Source organism: Penicillium lagena (assembly GCF_028827675.1).
Source record: "Penicillium lagena strain IBT 129212 chromosome Unknown utg000001l_segment0_segment0, whole genome shotgun sequence".
In the NCBI taxonomy this organism is placed as follows: Eukaryota; Fungi; Ascomycota; class Eurotiomycetes; order Eurotiales; family Aspergillaceae; genus Penicillium; species Penicillium lagena.
Genome location: NW_026623222.1, coordinates 2,033,312 through 2,055,106, shown reverse-complemented (window position 1 = coordinate 2,055,106; position 21,795 = coordinate 2,033,312). Strand labels below are relative to the sequence as shown.

At 56.1% G+C, this 21,795-nt stretch overlaps 4 protein-coding genes across 4 annotated transcripts; 2 read left to right on the top strand and 2 right to left on the bottom strand.

Moving 5' to 3' along the window:
• Positions 1–336: 336 nt before the first annotated feature.
• On the bottom strand, positions 337–2,042 carry N7510_000904 (cytochrome P450; the record flags this gene model as incomplete). Its single annotated transcript, XM_056972833.1, has 2 exons — positions 337–1,743; positions 1,791–2,042. The coding sequence occupies 2 exons, from the start codon at positions 2,040–2,042 to the stop codon at positions 337–339; spliced, it is 1,659 nt and encodes a 552-aa protein (XP_056837950.1).
• Positions 2,043–2,501: 459 nt separating this feature from the next.
• Positions 2,502–3,653, top strand: N7510_000903 (zinc-binding alcohol dehydrogenase family protein; the record flags this gene model as incomplete). The annotated part of the gene is made up of 2 exons (XM_056972832.1): positions 2,502–3,052; positions 3,125–3,653. 2 exons carry the CDS (start codon positions 2,502–2,504, stop codon positions 3,651–3,653), a joined length of 1,080 nt encoding a protein of 359 aa, XP_056837949.1.
• A 1,082-nt stretch (positions 3,654–4,735) lies between these two features.
• Positions 4,736–16,995, top strand: N7510_000902 (putative polyketide synthase; the record flags this gene model as incomplete). The annotated part of the gene is made up of 4 exons (XM_056972831.1): positions 4,736–11,354; positions 11,405–11,965; positions 12,020–12,425; positions 12,777–16,995. 4 exons carry the CDS (start codon positions 4,736–4,738, stop codon positions 16,993–16,995), a joined length of 11,805 nt encoding a protein of 3,934 aa, XP_056837948.1.
• Positions 16,996–17,790: 795 nt separating this feature from the next.
• N7510_000901 (beta-glucosidase) lies at positions 17,791–20,548 on the bottom strand (the record flags this gene model as incomplete). Its single annotated transcript, XM_056972830.1, has 3 exons — positions 17,791–20,167; positions 20,235–20,392; positions 20,465–20,548. 3 exons carry the CDS (start codon positions 20,546–20,548, stop codon positions 17,791–17,793), a joined length of 2,619 nt encoding a protein of 872 aa, XP_056837947.1.
• Between the last annotated feature and the right edge of the window lie 1,247 nt (positions 20,549–21,795).

The window sequence follows — 21,795 nt, the reverse complement described above, 5'->3', positions numbered from 1 at the left end:
CGGTGCGTTACGGGGTACGATATGGAGGAAGAAGAAGACAGAAGAGAAGGAACGGAGCAGAAATGGGGGAAGATGGCAACGGCGGTGGAGGCGACATTGGGGGCGGCGGGAGAGAAAGAGGAAAGGTTGGGGGCGTTGTTAGAGCGGATGGGAAGAGGCGTAGGGGAGTAAATCTTTTGTGACGATACATCAAATCTCCCAGGCGTTTGGTTGTTATTAATTGATATTACCAGGTCCATAGATCCTTGACTAATGTGCACCTATATTAGTGGATTCTAGAACAATTTCATTTCTCACTTAATTATAAAACCTAAGGACGACTACCTCCCGCATCTCTCACACCTTCCGGATCCTAACCTGGACTCCCCCCTTCGGCGCTACGGTGACCGAGTTGTCGTACTCCAGTGGCTGGTCCGGATCCACCAGCTCCACGACAAAGCGACCCACAAACACTGCAGCCAAGCACGCGAGCTCGCTCCTCGTGAAATTCGCGCCAATGCAGCTGCGCGGCCCGTGGATGAACGTCATCATGGCATAGTTGCTGCGGGCACCGCCGGAGTTGGCCTGCCCCGGTGCCATCCAGCGATCCGGGTTGAATGCTGCGGCGTCCGGCCCCCAGAGCATCGGGTCGTGGTTGGTGGCCTCGGAGGGGACGACCAGAGTCGTGCCGCGCGGGACAAAGGTATCGCCGACGCGGCCATCCGACATGGCCTCGCGCGTGGTCATGGGCGTGGGCGGGTGATGTCGCAGGACCTCATTGCAGACGGCCTTGAGGTAGGGGAGGGCATCCACGGCGGCGGCGTCTGGGCCAGAAGCGGAAGCAGAGGAGAAGAACGGACCTAGTTCACGGCGAAGCTCTTCACTCAGGCGCGTCTGCACGTCCGGGTGCTTGCACAGGACCCAAATGAGCCACTGGAAGGCCGTGGCAGTGGTCTCATGGCCCGCGGCCAGGAAGGTCATCATATGGCTAATGAGGTCCTCATCATCAAAGGCACCGCTACGCAGAGCAACGCCCACGATATCCACGTCACCGCCATCTCTCCCCTCCGCCAGTGCCGCCCGCTTCCGCGCGATGATGTCGCGCGTCACGCCGCGGAGGTAGGCCGCGCCCTCGGCGATCATGCGGTTGCGCGGCAGCGGCAGCCGCTGCAGCAGCGCTGGGTTAACGAAATTGCCCAGCTGCGCGAAGTAGCGGAACTTGGGCGGCGGCGGCGCTAGCATTCGCTTGTACACCGAGACGAGCGCATTGTCCGGGTCATGCAGCGAGCCGAAGTCGAGGGCCATCCCCGTTTCGCCCATAATGTCCAGCGTCACGCGGCTGGCCCACTCGCGGATTGTAACCGGTGCACCCGATGCCGCGAATGGGGTTAGCCGGTCTGCCATCTCCTGGCCCTTCCGCCAGAAGGCCGGGTACAGGTCCTTGATATGGCGGTACGAAAAGGCAGGCATGAGGTTCTTGCGCTGGCGGCGGTGCAAGTCGCCCTCGGTATATCCAAGACCCTCGCCCGTGACGCGCGAGATGGCGTACTTCAGTAGGAACGACTTGGGGTACTCGTAGCCCTTCTGCACCAGCACCTCGCTGAAGTACTGCGGCGTGGTCAGCATGATGCGCTCCTGGCTCAGAAAGCCGTAATAGCGGAGTAGGCCATCGTTGGGCGTGCTCTCAGCGATGCGGCGAGCGGCCATGCCTGCGGGTTCCGCAAAATGAGGCTTCAGGTTGCCCCATAGCCATGATCGGGGTCCCTACATGATCAGCAAGAGAGCTTCAAATCTCTTCAGAGGTCACCTACCTTGGGCGTAGGGAGGTGTCTGAAGGGCGTCAAGTATGTTGGATATAGAATGAACGTGTACATGCAACGCCAGATGAGATACATGAAAAGGCCAAGGGCGAGAACCAGGAGCCTAGAGCCATAGACGGTATTCACGAAGACGTATTTAGTAATGAGCGATGGAATTAGCACATTCTGGAAAGCCCAAATCCCCCGTTGCAAGAGGAGGCGCGCGCCGCCAGCAGCATATCTCTGCCAGTGTATGGATTTCATCGTCCCGACAGTTTCGACGACGTCACATAGAGACCAGAACGAGATTCTGACCGTGTTATAATTCACAACAACAAGCAAAATAACCAAAAAATGGAGTAAATAGCTTAATAATACCATCATATGCTCAAAATGCAGATCCCCCAGTGGTTGGCTTACCCACCACTCAGCAAGCCGGCGACTTTCCTATATATAACAGGGGCGGCAACTTGTAGATCCCGTAGGGCCCATGTTGGGGCGAAATCCGCCTCACCGAGGGATGCAAATAACCCATCTAATAATACGAACTCCTTCCGACGGCAATTTTCTTCAATCTTCCTCTCCTAGAAGAAGCCGGTGCATATATTCAAGACATAGACACCGTTAACACGGCAGAAACACCAACGGAAATCCCTCCATAGAATCAGCGAAAGCCCCTCTATACCCTGGAATATCATTGCACTAAAAGAGAAAAAATATGCGATGGATGCCTTCCCCCCCATGCAGACGGCCATCGTAGGGCTCCCCAACGGCGACCTCGGCGTCCGCTCTGACGTCCCGCTCCCCTCTGAGCTGGCCGACGATATGATTCTGGTGCAGAATCACGTCGTGGGGCTGAACCCCGTCGACACCAAGATGACGGGCTCGCTGGGTACGCCGGGCGCGATCGCGGGAATGGACTTCGCGGGCACCGTACGGGCGATTGGTCGTGGGGTCGTGACACCGGCCGGGTCGCTGGCCGTGGGAGACCGCGTGTGCGGCGCGGTGCAGGGGATGCACTCGCTGACACCGCGCGTGGGGGCCTTCGCACAGTATGTCGGCGCGACGGATCACGTCACGCTCAGGCTGCCACCGACGATGAGCTTTGCCGAAGGGGCGGCGCTGGGGAGTGGCATCTCGACCGTCGGCCTCGCCCTCTTCCACATCATGCGCGTACCGGGATACCCTGATGAGCCGGCGCAGACGCCTCGATTCGTGCTTGTGTACGGAGGCAGCACAGCGACTGGCACCTTGGCCATCCAATTGCTGAAGCTGTGGGTCTCCCCTCACCTAGAAACGAGTCAGGCAGATCAGATTGTATGCGAGTGCTGACCGCATCTCTTCAGGTCTGGATTGCGCCCCATTGCGACATGTTCGCCTCGCAACTTTGAGCTTGTGCGGTCATTCGGCGCGGAGGAGGTCTTTGACTACCGCTCGTCGACGGCCGCCGCCGATATCCGCAAGCACACGCGGAACTCACTGAAGTACGTCCTGGACTGCATCTCAGAGCCGGAGACAATGCAGTTCTGCTACGAGTGCATTGGGCGACTCGGTGGCCGGTACACTGCGCTAGAGCCCTATCCATCCTGGCTGCATACACGTTCCAACGTGGAGCCTGCGTGGGTACTGGGCCCTACACTGTTGGGCAAGGACATTGGGTGGAGAGAGCCATTTGGCAGGCCCAGAGACCCTGAAACCAAGGCGTTTGGGGTGAGACTGTTCCAGATGGCACAGAGATTGTTGGACGAGGGCAAGATTAGGACCCATCCTTTGCATCCTATGCCGGGAGGTCTGCAGGGAGTGCTCGATGGCATGGAGCTGCTACGCCAGAAACAGATCTCGGGCAAGAAACTAGTCTATAGCCTAGATCCTTGAGTTAGACATTCTGGCATTCGTATACTTTTGAAATATGGCTTTCAGAATATCATTCGTGTTGGTAATTCTTGCGCCCAGTTGCCTCTGTTTCGAAGGCTTGGATGCTCTGGTTGATCCAACGAAGCCTCGCCAGGACCGGTGACTTTGGAAAAACGTGTCAAATGGGGGCTGTGGGCAAACCGGCGACATTTGGGCCTCATCCTGGCTGTTTCGTTAACACTGCTGTAGTAAGCCTCGGGCACGAACTAGGCAACCGTGAGCTCGGAGATATGACAGTGATGGGTGCGAACCATGCTTATGTTTCAGAAATTCATTCAAAATGTTGGGATACAACAGCAGCGGTAGGTGGCTACGTAAGTAGGTTGGTTGTCTTCGTTTACCTGATCCGGAACCCGCTAATCTATCTATGGGTTAGCCGTAGATCCTCCGCTTCCGAAAATTGACGTTCGCGAGCCATATGATAATTTATTTTACGAAACCTGCTATATATAGATTTTGTTCTTACTATGTATTTGTTAGAGTAGGTAGTTACATCAGGGTGATACTAGTAGATCCAACCCGTCGAATCCCGTGAGTACCAAGAGGCAGCTGAGGCTTAACCCTCTGCTACGGCGGCCCCAATGCTTATGTGCACGTCCTCGTACCTTGAAAACGGCGACTTTATTAGTTGTGCCAAGAGTGCGCGGCCCCGGGGCCAAATACTCTTCGGATATCGCTGATATTCATTAATAGCAATAACTTCATCCTTACTGCCAAGCCACTGGGGATTCTATAGGCCCTTACTGTTTCATGACAACCCCATTTTTACTCTCCGCTGATAAATGCGGGCGAACCGGGGCTGCAAATTTAGATCGTGTTCCAGTTAGGGCACAGAAATAGTTCGGGAGGCCGTATGTGGCAATCTGAGGTCGGAGATCGCTGTACACGGATATATAACTACACCTACCTACCTAGATTGTCATCGGAGCAGGGTAAATGAAGATTATCCACCTACCTTCCTTCCTGCTGAATCTTTCTTGTTGCAACATATCTTCATCATATTACCTTTACTGTTCTCACTTGTATTCCCACCTTAACTAGACATGTCTGCCTACCTAAACGAACCAATCGCCATCGTTGGTGCCGGATGCCGATTCTCTGGGGAATCGAATCGGCCGTCCAAGCTGTGGGAGCTTCTGCGCAGCCCGCGCCCCGTGGCGACCCCAATTCCCAAGGATCGCTTCAACCTCGAGGCTTTCTATCACCCCGAGGGAGCACATCATGGCAGCACCAACGTGCTGGAGTCCTACTTTCTCTCCGACCAAAACATCAAGCACTTCGACGCACCCTTCTTCAACACAAATCCGACCGAGGCGGATCCGATGGATCCGCAGCATCGCCAGCTGCTAGAGGTGGTGTACGAGGGGATCGAGGACGCGGGCCTCACGATAGAGGAGCTGCAAGGCTCTGACACGGCCGTGTACGTTGGCTCCATGTGCAACGACTACTCGGCCATATCCAGCAGGGATTTCGACTACATCCCGACCTACGGCGCGACGGGCGTGGCTGCCAGCAACGCCTCGAGCCGCGTGTCATACTTCTTTGACTGGCACGGCGCGTGCATGACCATTGACACAGCCTGCTCGTCCAGCCTAATCGCTATGCACCAGGCGGTCCAGGTGCTTCGGTTGGGCCACTCCAAGGTCGCCATCGCGGCCGGCACCAGCCTGATCCTGGACCCGCTGCCCTATGTATCAGAGAGCAACCTGAATATGCTGTCGCCCACGGGGCGGTCACGCATGTGGGACGCCGACGCCGACGGCTACGCGCGCGGCGACGGCGTCGCGGCCGTTGTGCTGAAGACGCTAAGCCAAGCCCTGGCTGATGGCGACCACGTCGAGTGTATCATCCGCGAGACGGGTGCTAACCAGGACGGGCGCACCAAGGGTATCACGATGCCGAGTGGCGTTGCGCAGACGGCTATGATCCGGGACACGTACGCCCGCGCCGGCCTCGACCCCCTGAATCCGTTGGAGCGCTGCCAGTACTTCGAGGCGCACGGCACGGGCACGCCGGCCGGCGATCCTCAAGAGGCGTCGGCGCTCGACACGTCTTTCTTCGACTCGACCGACCGGAGCGACACACTGTATGTCGGCTCGGTAAAGACGGTCATCGGCCACACCGAGGGCACCGCGGGCCTGGCCGGAGTCCTGAAAGCGTACCTGGCCATTAAGAACAAGACGCTGCCGCCCAACCTGCTTTTTAACAATCTCAGCGATGCTGTCCGGCCCTTTTATCGGCACTTGCAAATCCTGAACAAGGCCCAGCCCTGGCCGGAGCTGCCGGAGGGCGTCCCCCGCCGTGCCTCAGTGAATAGCTTTGGCTTCGGCGGGAGCAATGCCCACGCTATCCTCGAGAGCTACGAGCCTAGCAAACCGTCCTCCGGCCAACCCAAGAAGAGCGGAGACTCGTTGTCCCTCGTTCCGTTCGTCTTCTCCGCTAACTCAGAGAGCTCCCTCAAAGCGCGCCTAGGTTCGATGGTGGACTTTCTTAAGTCAAACCATATGCTCGCTCTCGACGACTTGCGATACACCCTCACGCAAAGACGATCGGCCCTTGCCTCCAAGGCGTTCTTCTCCGCCTCAAGCGTCGGATCGCTGATCTCGGGCATCGAATCCGCGCTCAAGGAGGCCGGCGAGAAGAACGTATCTGTCGGCGTGCAGTCTGCCACTACCCCGGCCACTATTCTCGGCGTCTTCACCGGCCAGGGTGCCCAGTGGCCCCAGATGGGCCTCAAGCTTATTGAAGCCTACGCCTCTGCACGACAGACGCTCAATGCTCTTGACGCGTCGCTCGCGTCGCTGCCGCCAGCCGACCGGCCTGCCTGGACGCTCCTGGATGAGCTGTCGGCAGCCGGGACCGCGAGCCGGCTGGGTGAGGCGGCGATCTCGCAGCCGCTTTGCACGGCGGTGCAGATCGTGCTAGTGGACCTGCTGCGGGCCGCGGGCGTGTCGTTCCGGGCCGTGGTGGGTCACTCGTCGGGCGAGATTGCAGCGGCGTACACAGCAGGATTCCTAAGCGCCAGTGACGCCATCCGCGTGGCGTACTACCGCGGCATACACGCGCGTGCGGCGTCTGGTGTGGGTGGGAAGAAGGGCGCGATGATGGCAGTCGGGACGTCGCTAGAGGACGCGCGCGAGCTGGTCGACCTCGAGGACTTCGAGAATCGGCTTGCGGTCGCGGCCAGCAACTCATCGTCGAGCGTGACGCTGTCGGGCGACGCTGACGCCATCGACGAGGCCCAGGCCGCGCTTGACAGCGAGAACAAGTTCGCCCGGAAGCTCAAGGTCGACACCGCCTATCACTCGCATCACATGCGGCCCTGCGCTGAGCCGTACCTCACCTCACTACGTGCTTGCAACATCCAGGTGCTCCAGCCTGCCGAAAATGACCCAGTCTGGTTCTCCAGCGTGCGGGACGGCGCGCGCATTGTGGCCGACGATGTGTCTCTCCGGGACAGCTACTGGGTCGAGAACATGGCCAACACGGTGCTTTTCTCACAGGCGCTGACGCAAGCCACCGAGACCTTTGGCTCTTTCGCCCTCGGCCTCGAGGTAGGCCCCCATCCCGCCCTCAAGGGCCCCGCGACCCAGACGTACCAGGAGACGACCAACAAAGAGGTGCCGTACGTGGGCGTGCTATCCCGCGGCAAGGACGACGTCGATGCCGTCGCGTCCGCCCTCGGTGCCATCTGGCGACACCTTGGCGTCACAGGCATCAACTGGAAGGCGTTGCAGCAGACGTACTGCGGCACGACGCCCGCATCTCTCGCGATGATCAAAGACCTGCCCCTCTACGACTGGGACCACACACGCACGTACTGGTCTGAGTCGCGGTACGGGCGCCAGTTCCGCACCGGCGACGCCAACGTGCATTCGCTGCTAGGGAAGCGCCTCCCCGACGGCACCGCCGAGGAGATGCGCTGGAAGAATATTCTTAAGCCGCGCGAGATCCCCTGGCTGGCGGGTCACGCGCTCCAGGGGCAGGTCGTATTCCCGGGCACGGGGTACATCGCGCTAGCCATGGAGGCGGCCATGGAGCTCGCGGCCGGTCGTGCCGTGCAGTCGATCGAGCTATGCGATCTCGTCATCTCCAAGGCCATCGCCATCGATGAATCGGTCGGCACCGAGGTCGTGGTTAGCATGACGCAGGTGGTCGACGACGGCGAGGGGGCCGATCTCATCACCGCCAACTTCACTTCCTTTTCCCTCGTCAGCCGCGAGTCATCGGATCTCGCTGTCAATGCGTCGGGCCAGGTGCGCGTGAATCTGGGTCCCGAGAATCCTGCTGTGCTCGCCACGCGCGACGCGTACATGGGTGACATGGCCACCGTCGACATCGACCACTTCTACGGCGCCATGAGCGAGCTGGGCTACGGCTACACCGGCCCCTTCAAGGGCCTCTCATCGCTGCGGCGTCACCTAGGCTACGCCTCGGGCACCATCGCTCGCCCAGCCGACGACGATGCGGCTCGCCCTCTGCTCTTCCACCCGGGCATGCTCGATACGTCGCTGCAGACGCTCTTCGCCGCCTTCAGCGCCCCCGGCGACGCCCGCCTCTGGGCCATGCACGTCCCGACTGGCATCCATCGCGTTACCCTTGTGCCGTCGCTGTGCGGCGCCAACCTCTCCGAGGAGGTCGTCTTCGATAGCATGATCACGGCATCGCGCCCAAACCATATCACAGGCGACGTGGACCTGATCGGCGCCGACGGAGTGCACAAGTGCATCGAGATAGACGGCCTCGGTTTCGTGCCATTCACCCCCGCGACCGCGGCCGATGACCGCGGCCTTTTCAGCCGCGTGACCTGGGGCTTCGACCGCCCTGATGGCGTGCGCGCCGCCGAGGGCCGCCGAGCCACGGCCTGGGAGAAGCAGAAGGCCGCTGATTGTGAGCGCGCCGCCTTCTTCTGGCTGAGGAGCCTGAACTGCGAGATCGGGGTGGCGGAACGGCCTGCGCTGCCCGTCCACCACCGCGCACTGCTCGACTTCGCCGAGCATATGGAGGAGGTGGTGCGGGCGGGCAAGCATCCACATGGGACGCTGGAGTGGTTCGACGACACGCGCGAGCGGATCTTGCCCATCGTGGAGTCGTACGGGCACGACGCGGACCTAAACATCATGCGTGCAGTGGGCGAGAACATTGTAAGCGTCATGCGCGGTGAAATCACTATTCTCGAGGTCATGACCAAGGATGGCTACCTCGACGACTACTACGAGAATGCCATGGGCCTGCACACGGCAAACCGCAACATCTCCAACCTGATGGCCCAGATCGCGTACCGTCACCCACACTGCGACATCCTCGAAATTGGCGCTGGCACCGGCGGCGCCACTCGTAACATCTTCGACAAACTTGGCCGCGCGTTTCGGAGCTACACTTACACTGACATCTCCACGGGCTTCTTCGGCAAGGCGCGCGAGGAGTTCCGTGCCTACGCCGACCGCATGGTGTTCAGCACGCTAGACATCACCAAGGACCCAACAACCCAGGGCTACAAAGAGGCATCATACGACGTGGTAGTCGCGTCTAACGTGCTTCACGCGACGGCGCCACTGGTCGAGACGCTCAAGAACGCGCGCCGCCTCCTCAAGCCGGGCGGCTACCTCGTAGTGCTGGAGATCGTCATGCAGGATGCCATGGCCGAGGGACTGACGATGGGCGGCCTGCCCGGCTGGTGGGTCGGCGTCGACGACGGCCGTCGCTTCGCCCCGACCATCCCACTGAAGCAGTGGAACACAGTGCTCAAGAAAGCCGGCTTCGCTGGGATCGAGACGCACACCCCGCTGCTCGACCCGGGAACCTTCATCGTGTCCATCTTCGCGGCGCAGGCCGTCGACGAGGATGTCCAGCTGCTGCGCCGGCCCCTAATTAGCCGTCCCGATCAGATTCCCATCAAGGACCTCATCCTGCTCGGGGGCGAGACGATCGAGACATCGAACCTGATGGAGGACCTAGAAAGCCTGCTCGAGCCGCGCACTGAGAACTTGACCCTGGTGTCAACTATCGACGAGCTGGAAACGACGCCCATCCCAACCGGCGCCACCATTGTCAGTCTGGCCGATGTCGACTCGCCCATCTTCAAGGATATCACCGAGACGCGCTGGAACTTATTCAAAAACCTGCTCTCCGACTCCCGCTGCGTGCTGTGGGTGACTAGCGGTGCGGAAAGGGAGCAGCCCTACGCGGCGGCCATGGTCGGCCTGCACCGCTCGATCCCAATCGAGCTCATGCAAATGCGCCTCCAGATGCTTGAGGTGCCCGTTCTGAAGGACCTGTCCGCGTCCATGATAGCGGAGGCGGTCCTGCGCTTACAGTTGTTCACCATATGGCAGAATTCACCCGTGCCTAAGGACCTGCTCTGGACATCGGAACCGGAGCTCAAGTTCGAGCACGGAGAGATGAAGATTCAACGCCTCCTGCCCGACCAGGAGGCCAACAGCCGGTATAACTCGGCCAAACGGATGCTCACCAACAACGTCGATCCCACGGTATCCGTGGTTCAGCTAGAGTGGATTGACATCGAGTCACGATACTCCCTCCACGATGCCGGAAAGCCTATTGCCGCCTCTGAAGACAGCGTGACAGTCAACGTGGGCCATTCCCTCCTCCCAGTGATCCGAACGAGTGCCGAGTTGGTCAACGTCGCTCTGGGAACGAACGCAAAGTCGGGCGAGAAAGTTCTCGTGCTCAGCGGCGAGAACTCTTCGATCCTCACCGTGCCGAGATCCTGCACCATTGCGGCGGACCTGGGACCCTACACCGAAGGGCAATACATGACCATCGTGGCAGCGTACCTCTATAGCTCGCAGATCTGGGCCCGCATGCACTCCGGCAGCACCCTCCTCTTGCATGAGCCCTCGCCCATAATCGCCCGCTTGCTCCAGCTCCTATGCGAAGGCACCAAGTCCCGTGCCTTTTTCTCCACTACCGACGAGTCCCGGCGGGAAGAGGGCGGTTGGATCTACCTCCACCCGCGCATCGCTCGTCGTGCGCTGGAGCGATCGCTGCCGAAAGACGTGGATCTCTTCTTAGACTTGTCGGATGCGCAGGGCACGAGCGCGCTCGGCCATCGCATCGCCGAGACCAAGTCCCAACGCTGCGAATGCGGCGACAAGACCGACCTGCTATCCAAGGAGTCGCTTCCCTTGAGAGAGGACAGCCTCGAAAAGGTCGCCCAGCTGCTCCAGAAGGTGCAGGACTTCGTCCCAACGAAAGCTGCTGAGACCCTGGGGACTGTGTCCATAGAGCCACACGCGCTGAGCAGCGTAGTCGCCGCTGGTGACAAGTGTGACCTCTTCACCGTCATCGACTGGCACCAGGAGGCGATCGCTGCGTGCGTGATCGAGCCCATTGACTCACGCCGCAACATCTTCCAGGACGGCAAGACGTACTGGATGGTGGGTTTGGCCGGTGATCTGGGACAGTCTCTTGTCGATTGGATGATCGACCACGGTGCAAGACACGTAGTGCTGACCAGCCGCGCGCCAAAGGTGTCCCCAGACTGGATCGCAACGTGCGCGGCCAAAGGCGCGACAGTCGGCTGCGTCGCTGGCGACGTGACCGATTTCGACTCGATTTGCGCGTGTCGCGACGAGATCGTGGCTAACTACCCCCCATTGCGGGCGTGGCCAATGGAGCCCTCGTCCTGCGCGACAAGCTGTTCGTCAACTCCGAATTCGCGGACCTCCAAGCTGTGTTCGGGCCCAAAGTCACCGGAATTACGCACCTAGACCGGCTGTTCCCGGACGACACGCTGGATTGGTTCATTGGCTTTAGCTCTATCGTGGCGACGTCGGGCAACTCAGGCCAGAGCATATACTCGGCGGCCAATGTCTTCATGAAGGCCATAGTTGAGCAGCGGCGGGCGCGCGGCCTGGCTGGCTCTACCATCGATATCTCCCGCGTTCACGGCGCTGGCTACGTCGAACGCGAGATGCAGAAGTCCGGGTCGCTCAGCGAAAAAGACATCAACAAGATCTTCCGTGTCTCGCTTGCCATGTCTGAGTCCGACCTACACCAGCTGGTGGCTGAGGCGATCATGGCCGGCCGTCCGAATTCGGGACGTGCGTCGGAGCTCATCACTGGCCTCCGCGTCCTGCCGTCGGACGAGACGAGCGACGTGTTCTGGGCCAACAACATCAAATTCTCGCACTACATTCGCGACGCCGCAGAGACGGGTGACGAGAAGCAAGGCAAGGCTGCGCGTGTCGCCGTCAAGTCGCAGCTACAATCCGCCAAGACCGTCGAAGATGTCACCACTATCGTCAAGGGTAAGTCCGCAGCGCGACTTGTCATGTCGACCCAGAATGCTAACTTTTATCCAGCCGCCTTCATCTCCAAGTTGACGTTCGCTTTGGAGCACTCCGAGGACGAGGCCTTGTCCGACAGCACGCCCCTCATCGACTTTGGCATGGACTCTCTCGTCGCCGTTGAGATTCGCAGCTGGTTTCTCCAAGAACTCGGCGTCGACATGCCGGTGCTCAAGATCTTGGGCGGCGCGTCAGTGGCTGAGCTTGTGGACGATGCCGTAGAGAAGCTGCCAGAGGAGTTCATGTCGAAATTCGAATCCACGCCCAAAGATGTCACCAAGGACTCCGCGGAGAGCCCGCAGACGCTTTCCAGCAAATCGTCTTCGAATCTCTCGATGACGGATTCGACCTCGCCAAGTGTCGCCCCCGAAACTCCGCCAACTGCAATGGATGATAAGGAAGAATTTATTGAGATCGAGAAGTGAGTTATTGTCCATGCATCGTGGCGGTGAAATCAGAGCTGCGAATATAATATAAACGTTTGTTGGGGGAGCAGAGCAGCTCTCCAACGAGTGTATGTGGTTGACGGCCAGATCTCTGCATGGCCTAAGAAGCCGCAACAAAGGCTGAGGTCTTGTAGTGAGATATGTAAGGTCCATCATGCAACCTGTGGCAGAGAAAACTCAGCCGAGATGTATATATCAAGATCCTTCTTGGCGTTAATGGAGTTAGAAGTTTTCGTATTCGCAGCTCTGGTCCCGTCTCATCTTTGTACTCATATCTCGCTTTCATTGTTTTGAATCATGACAGGACTGACACGAGAAACTCGCAGACTTGAGGAGATCAAGCCTAAGTTCGTCCCGGAAGTCGTCCGTAAGGAGCCCATGTCGTACGGCCAAGCGCGCTTCTGGTTCCTCCGCCAGTACTCTGACGACCCGACTACCTCCAACATCACCTTTTTCTTTCGCATGAACGGGCGTTTCGACCCGGAGCGCCTCAGTAAGACTCTTTCTCTCATCACCAACCGGCACGAGTCACTTCGGTCCTGCTTCTTCGCAGAGAATGAAATCGCCTACCAGGGCATCATGGCCAAGTCCGCTTTCGAGATGAACCACCTCCCCGCCACCGGGGAAGAAAGTGCGAGAGCCGTGTACGAGGGCATGCAGAACCATGTCTACGACATTGAGAACGGAGACGTGTTCCGTGCCACGCTCTGCCAGGTCTCGGAAGATGCATTCTACTTCGTCATCGGATACCATCACATCGCTCTCGACGGTGTCAGCTGGGAGATCATCTTCGGCGAGCTGCAACGTGGATACCAGTCGGCTTTGCCACCAGTGCCACAACAATACCCAGCGTGGGCCGCGAAGCAGCGAAAGGAGGTGGAATCGGGCAAGATGAGCAGTGAGCGCAGGTTCTGGAAGACTCAGCTCGCAGACGTGCCTGTGCTGCCACTGTTGCCTACTGCGCGTGTTACGTCCCGTCAGCCGCTGAAAACGTACAGCATGTGTCGCGTGCAGCAGAAGCTCGATCAACAGTTGACTTCGCTGACAAAGGACTTGTGCAAAAAAGAGAAAGTGTCGCCATTCCATTTCCATATGGCGGTGTACAAGACCCTCTTGAGCCGCTGGACCGGTGCGAACGACATCTGCATCGGCATGGCGGATGCCAATCGCATGGACCCCGGAGACGCGGGTGTCGTGGGCTTCCTGCTCAATCTTTTGCCTCTGCGTTTCAAGTCCGACGGCCAGCAAACTTTCAGCGCGATGATGAAGGAAGCCCGCACCAAAGTCTTTGGCGGCCTTGCCCATTCCAAGGTGCCTTTCAACGTCATTCTCGAGGATGTCAATGTGCCGCGAACATCGACTCACAACCCGCTCTTTCAAGCCTTTATCGAGTATCGTGCTACCAACAAACTGACCTCGGAAGCGTTTAAACACGACCAACCTGCCAACAGCACATCGTACAGCAAGACGCCGTATGATATCACGATGAATGTGCTGGAAGACCACCTTGGCGATGTTATTGTGAGTTTTGGCGTTCAAGGAGCGCTTTACTCGGAAGAGACTGCAGCGTTGTTGCTCCGAAGCTATATCACGTTGTCGAAAACGCTGGCCGCGAATGCTGGAATGGTCACGTCAAAAGCACAGATTTTCTCAGACGAAGAGGTTTCCAGAGCTGTGGCTCTCGGAAAGGGTCCGTCATTGGAGCAAAGCTGGCCAAAGACCTTGCTCCATCGAGTCGACGAGATGATCCAGACTTATGAAAACGACACTGCTGTCTGTGATACTCGCGGCAATTCGTTGACGTACAAGCAGTTGGCCAACAAGATCAACGCCATCGAATGTACGCTGAAGGATAATAATGTGCTACCAGGAGCGTCGGTAGCAGTTTTCCAGACCCCCGCTGTCGACTGGATTTGTTCCGCGCTGGCAATTATGCGCAGCGGTGCGGTATATGTCCCTCTTGACCCCAAGCAAGGAACTCAGCGCTTGGCGAAGGTTGTTGAAACCTGCAAGCCCGCTGCCGTCTTGGTTGATTCCTCGACTATGCCCGAAGCAGCTACCTGGGCCTGTAAATACATAGATGTGAGCGACCTGCAAACCAATAAGTCGAACTTGGGTCCAATCAGTGCAGAGGCCGACAAAGCCGCCATCATCCTCTTCACGAGCGGGACCACCGGGATCCCGAAAGGCATTGTACTTCATCATAATGGCCTTCGCAACGGCATTGAAGGTCTGATCCGCCATTTCAAGTTGCAGCGTGAAGTTGTGCTGCAGCAGACGGCCATGAGTTTTGACATGTCGTTGGATGAGATCTTCGTGGCGCTTTGCAATGGAGGAGCCCTTGTTGTTGTTGACAGTAACTTGCGAGGAGACTCTGCTTCGATCATGAAGCTGATTTCCAAAGAAAATATTACCTACACGCGAGCTACACCGCCCGAATATTCCTCATGGATCAGACACGGCGCTTCATCTGTGCAGGGCAACGATTCCTGGAAGTGGGCCTTTGCCGGTGGAGATCGTATGACCGACACTTTGAGGAAAGAATTTCGCAGCCTTTGTCTTCCTCAGCTCCGACTCTTCAATTCGTACGGACCGACAGAAATCTCGATGTCGGCTGTCAAGATTGAAACGCCGTATAAGGACAACAGTGTGTTGACTAACGATCAAATTCCGATTGGTCGACCGATGCCAAACTACGGCATCTACGTGGTCAACAACAATATGGATCTTGTGGCGCCGGGCATCCCTGGACAGATCTTGGTAGGAGGCCCTGGTGTCTCATTGGGCTACCTTGGCGACAGTAAGCTGACCGACGAAAAATTCATAAACAACCTGTGGGCATCTGAAGAGCAGAAACGTTACGGGTGGACGAAGCTTTACCATACTGGCGACTGCGGCCACTTGACCGAGGACGGGGCCGTTGTTTTCCATGGACGCATTGCTGGTGACACCCAGATCAAGCTCCGTGGCCTTCGGATCGAGCTGGGTGACATCGAGAGCAACATCTTGACCGAGTCGCAAGGCAATCTGTCTCACGTAGTTTGCACCGTTAGTGGAGATGCCGAGTTTCTGATTGCCCATGTGGTCTTCTCGCCTTCATTCAGCAAAAACACATCGGATCAGACGACTTACCTTCAGAAATTGATCGCATCTTTGCCGCTGCCCAAGTACATGAAGCCGGCTGTCTCGGTGCCTCTTGAAAATCTGCCATTGACGGTGCATCAAAAGGTCGATCGATCTGCCATCGCGACATTGCCTTTACCTTCTATTGGCAGCCGAACTGACGAGAAGGCCGGTAAACTCAATGAAATGGAAACCAAGCTAAGGGATATCTGGCTCCAAGTGTTGCCCAAAGAGATTCAAGCAGCGTGGTCCCCTTCCACCAACTTTTTCGACCTCGGTGGAAACTCCTTGCATCTCGTTGAGGTTCTCGCAGCGATTCAAAAAGCATTTCACGTCTCGGTCCCGCTCGTTGATCTTTTGGGCGCAAGTACCCTTCGCGAAATGACCGAAAAAATATCGGACGCCGTCTCTGCTGGGGCGATCAACTGGGATGCAGAGACTACGCCCCCGGAGATTGAAATATCTACTCAAAGCTCTGTCTCGAATACCAAGAAAGATCTCGAAGTCCTTGTGACTGGAGCGACTGGTCACTTTGGCCGCCATCTGCTGCCGCTCCTTGAAGCATCGTCCAAATTTGCAAAGATTCACTGCATTGCCGTCCGCAACCCCCAAGGGCTGTCTCGTACTTTCAAGAAAGTGATTGTTCATTCAGGTGACATCACACAGCCTCGGATGGGTCTTTCTCAGGTCGAGTTCCAGCAGCTCAGTTTGGACGTGGACGTCATCATCCACTGCGCGGCAGCTCGCGCCTTCTGGGAACCGTACTCGGTCCTCAGCAAGACCAACACGCATTCCGCACGAGAGTTGATCAAGCTTGCCGGACCTCGTCGGATCCCGATCCATTTTATGTCAAGTGGCGGTGTCTTCGGTGGCTCTTCTGACGTGCCTGCCTCATCAGCCAAGACCCAGTTGCCTGCGAGCAACGGCGAGAACGGATACATCGCAAGCAAGTGGGCCAGCGAAAGAATCTTTGAGCGCTCGGCAGAAGCCTATGGCGTGCCAATTGCCATCTACCGCACCATGCCCAAGGGCAGCAGAACAAACAACAGTGTACCCAAGAAGCTTATTGACGATTTCGCGAGCGCAGTTACGGCTTCGGGTACGATCCTCGATCCTGATGGTTTCTGGAAGGGTTCTTTCGACCTGATCCCGGCAGAAGCTGTCGCGACGCACATAGTATCTTCGATTTCGGCTGCTTCCGCCGAGACCATCCAGTTTTCGCACTTGCCGGCAGTGGTGAGGTTGGAGAAACAAGAGCAATTGCAGCAATTGCTGGATCGGCCGGAGATCAAATCTCAGGTGGACAAGCTGCGGAAGGTACCGGGCGCCCAGTGGCTCGGACACATCAAGCGGGCCGGCTTCGGGTGGATGGTTGCTGCACAGGATGCCCTGGTCGATGACCATCTTACAAACCGCCGATAGATGGATGGGATTGCCGTTCACGAGTCGAGTTGCTATGTGTTCAGGAGTTGGGGTTCTTTGGAGGGTTGGATTCTGGCGTTTGGTAATTTGCTCGGTTCTTTGGGTGCAATACTGGCTTGATTTAACATGCAAAAACTGTCTAGAGAGCTTTTACACCTTTTTTTTTCATTTTTCTTGTTCTGGATTGCGATCTACGCCTTTAAACAGCACGGATACATTTTACCAAGAATTTGTAAATAAATAATAACAAATTATCGAATCATGGGCATCCATTAGATATTGATGCCAATACCACTATAATTATAGGCACTAGGCTAAAAATAGCTGGCAGTTTATCGGCTGCCGAAATCAATGTGCATGTACTTTTGGCGCTATGGAGGATTCCAGTTGCATGAACATCCTAGTTCGAGATTTGTTAAATAGTTACATGACGACTAAGTCTGGTCCCTCCGGGCTCGTTGACACCCCTGCATCGAGGAAGATATGATGGAATTATATGGCAATGATTATTAGCCTGTATGCGCATAGGGGTCCAGGCTTGAACCGTAAATTGGCTGTAAATTGGATTGCACAAGTATCAAGAACCAAGCCAGAAACAATAAATGGGCCGGTCAGGCATATGTACAGAGGGAATGTAAATGAACTTGACTAGATGAAGTTCGACGATCAACCCGGATGAGTTCACCCATCTAACGGCATTCAAAATACCCCGTCCAATCAAAACCAAGGTTGTCACAATGAGATAACCTATGATTAAGAGTCTCTTGAGTACATATGAACCCGATTAGAGCCTTCTTAATGCAGCTTTTTGCTCAGGTGCAGCTTGCGACTCGAGGCACCAACGTAAACAGTCTTTGGTTCTTCCGTAACGACCCAGTTTTGGCTCACAATATCCCAATTGCTCAAATCGCGACGGTTTAGCGTACCGCGGAAAGTGGCAGTTTCGCCAGGCTGGAGGTGAATACGCTGAAAGTCGCGAAGCTGTCGTGGGGGGTTATCGCCTCCGAGTTCCACGTAGAGTTGCGGAACTTCGTCACCTGCAACATGGCCGGTGTTGGTGATTTTGGCAGTGATTTCGTACATCTCATCATAAAGCATCTCATTGCCCCCGCTGGCTGTTGCGTCACCTGCCGGGTTCAGTTTCTGCGGCGAACTATCAAGCGCGTGCCGGGGGATAAAATCCGTTCGGCCATATTCGGGATCCTGGGATGCGGCTTTGAGGGACGAGGTAGTGTTGAGGTAAGGATAGATATAAGCCAAGATGTAACGATACGTCTCCGGGAACTTGTACTTCGACAGATCGTGGCTATTCGTGCCAAAAGAAGGCGCTTTCTGGGTAGTGCCGACCGCGGGCTTGTAGGTGCGCACAGGTTTTTTGGTTACCTGGAGGTCGGAGTACTTGAATGTGGTATAAGACAAACCGTGCCCGAATTCAAAAATGGGCTCAATGCCTTCTTTGTCGAAATGGCGGTAGTCGATATAAACTCCTTCGGTGAAGGTCTGCTGTGGGGGACCGTGGCCATTGTTGGGGGTGTATAGGATGTCCGTGCCGTAATCCTGGCGCTTCTTGGCCCAGGTAAATGGGGAACGGCCAGCCGGGTTGACCTTGCCCCATAGAATATCGACAAGCGAGTTTCCAGATTCCTGGCCGGGAAGACCGGCCCACACGATTGCCGTGATATTGGGGTGGTCATACCAGTCGCCCACTAGAAGAGGACCGCCGCTGTGCAGGACAACAATCGTGTTATTGCAAAGAGAGCTGACTTGCTTAATCAAGCCCTCACCGTTCTGCCACAGAGTCAGATTGTTACGATCTCCCCAATTGCCATCCACGGTAATGTAGCCTTCACCAGAGTCCGAGTTAGCAAAAACCAGGCAGGTGGCATCAGGCTGTGACACCAGTGACGAGATGGCATCAGAGTCCCAGCTGTCTAGGACGCTTTCATAACGGCCGCCGTACTCCACGACCTGGGCCTGAATAGCAGAATCAGGAGTGATCAAGTAGGGGAACTGCGATGTTCCAGATCCCCAGCCCATAGCCAAGGTGCCATTATCACAGCCCCTATCTGCGCAACCATTGGGACCCTGGAGACTAGGCCCAGCATCCTCCCCAATTGCAGCAACGAAGCTCGGTTCCTTGAGCGGCAGCGCGCCACGGTTCTTCAGTAGCACTGTGCCTTTGGCAGCGATCTCGCGGATAAGCTTTGAGTGATTACCCTGCACGTTGACATGCCAATTCACTTGCTCGTAGTCCTCCTTTCCGTATGCATATTTGAAGCCATCGGTGTCAGAAGTCCAGGAATTGAAATTGACGTCCGGCTGATCTTCGATGGTGTTGCCAACTTTGAAATAAGCAGCCATGATCCGCATGGCCATGTCGTCGATCCGCCACTCGGGAACAGTGCCATTGAGAACGGCGACCGTCAAATTAGATCCCCAATAGCTGAGACCCGTGTCGAAAGAGGTGTCACCGGGCATGGACATATCCATTCCAGCCAAGGCAGAGGATACGCCAGATTGATGGCCTGCCCAGTCACTGACAACAAATCCTTGAAAGCCGAGTTCGCCCTTGAGGATCTTGTTCAGAGTCTGGCTGTTTTGGCAGCCGTAGGAGTTGTTAATCTGCGTATAGGAACAGAGAATCGAACCCACACCGGCGCGAACAGCGTCGGCAAAAGGCCATAGATACAGCTCATGCATGGTACGATCGTCGATGTTCGAAGACAAGGTCGAAGAAATTTCGTAGCCATGCGAGGCAGCCTCGCTGACCTGACGGAAATGTTCCTGCTCGTTCCCGATATAGTGTTTAGCCGACGCAATAATGCCAGTATCCTGCATGCCCTTGATTGTCTCTGCCATGGCGATCCCGGTCAAAACTGGATCAGCGGCAAAGCCCTCCCACATGCGGCCACCCTCGGGCATCCGGCCTAGAGGACCGGCAACAGGGCCAAGTTGCATGGTTATGCCTTTGCCCTTGTGCTCCTGGGCCATAGCAACACCTCTTTGGTACAGAAGAGAACGGTCGAAAGTCGCAGCAGTCAATTGACCAGATGTGAAAGCGGAAACATAATCGGCAAATCGAATCCCTTGGGGGGAGTCCTGGTTACAGAAACCTTTGAATCCAAGTCGAGGAATGGTGCCGGTGTTGCCTACGCAGGGTCCGTTCTCCCAGCTGCGAAACGCGTCAACGACTGATGGGGTATCGACATAACAAATAGACCAATCGAAGGAAAACTTACCCGACACCAGTGGTCAGATTGACCTTCTCTAGCAAGGTCAGCTGCGAGACGAAACTTTTGGCTTTCCCGTAGGCAGTCTCCCATCCATCAGCGTGAGGATTCATCCATGGCGATGGGTAGAAAGGGTCCGAAAACCACTCATCCGCCTCCGCGCGAGACTGCAGCTTCAAATCAGCCAGAAAAGTCAGCAGATAATCCAAGCATTGATAAAGCCCTGAATAAACACGTACCTGGTGCCTTTCGTAGGGCTCTGGTGCACCAGTGACATAGCCAACGCAGGAAGTCAGCGCAAGGAGAAGAGTGCACGCCTGCATACTTCAGGTCCTAGCAAGTACTTTGTATAGTATTTCGAGCCGGGCTCTTGTACTATATGTCACTGTAAAAACACAGGCACCTCACGCCTGGCTTTATATAGTCACGGCAGTCACCACCATCCTCTGATCAACAAGGGTGAAGTGGAGGGATTTCTCCGCTAGGATCAAACAATCGGATGCGCGGGTTACAGGAGAGCTCGGACCCTGGTTTGCTAGTGTGGGTTTTGACGATTCCTTCCACAAAGAGGTATGAAGGGACAAGGAAATCTCCACGCCTTGTCTCAACTACTCTTGCCTTTCGCCGCACAGACCGGTATATCGACGTATAACCGAATATCTAGTTACTCGATGGGGAAGTTGTTCCAGCGAGTGAGCCATAAATTTTATGTTCTCGTGCCTATCCCTTCCCAGCTGGGTGGTGATCGCTTTATGTCATTCTTGGCAGCGCGGAGTATCGGCTGAAAAGAAGCCCTTCGAAAATCACCGCATACATGCTCGAAAGTATCATTCTCCTCATCAGGATTCTTGGCTTTCATTATGTGATTCCATGCCCGCACGCCCATCTACTGCGGCCGCGCGTGATATACCTGTCCAGATCGAGAAAACACCAGAAACATATCCAATTGCGGAACGATCTAGGTAGGATTTCGTCTGCAATATATTCAAGCTTCGACCGTTAGATACCACAGTAATGTACCTCGCCACCAAGTTTCGTTTGATTCATACTTTCAATACAGAAATTAGGGCAGAGTAGCTCTTGATAATAGTAACTATCGCGTACAGCAGTCAGTGCAGATGCCGGATTACATGTTGGATTGACATGACAAGAGTCTCTGTAGCTCATAGTTTGCAAGGCGTTCACAAAAGCAGAACCATCCTTGTCAAGAGTGCAGATGTAGTGTATTACCTGTTAAGGATCACGGAGTATTGTCGGTCACAGAAGCCAATAATGGTCATCTACTTTCGAGACGATTCGGAGAATAATAGTCTTGGAGAATGGTGGATTATGTACTATAGACTGTGGAGACTTTCTCAAGGCGAGGAATGATCTGACTCTTCGCGATCCTTACTTGCCAAGCCTCTCTGGCTCCCCAAATTTGATCGCCCTTGCTCCATAAAATATGTCCTTCCTGCCGGCTAAACTTCGGGAGTATCTTCACAATCGGACTTTCGGCCCGCCTACCCGCGGGGATAGCCTCTCAGTCAGTTTATTTTCTGCCGTATTATCAAGGAATCAAGTCAGCTAC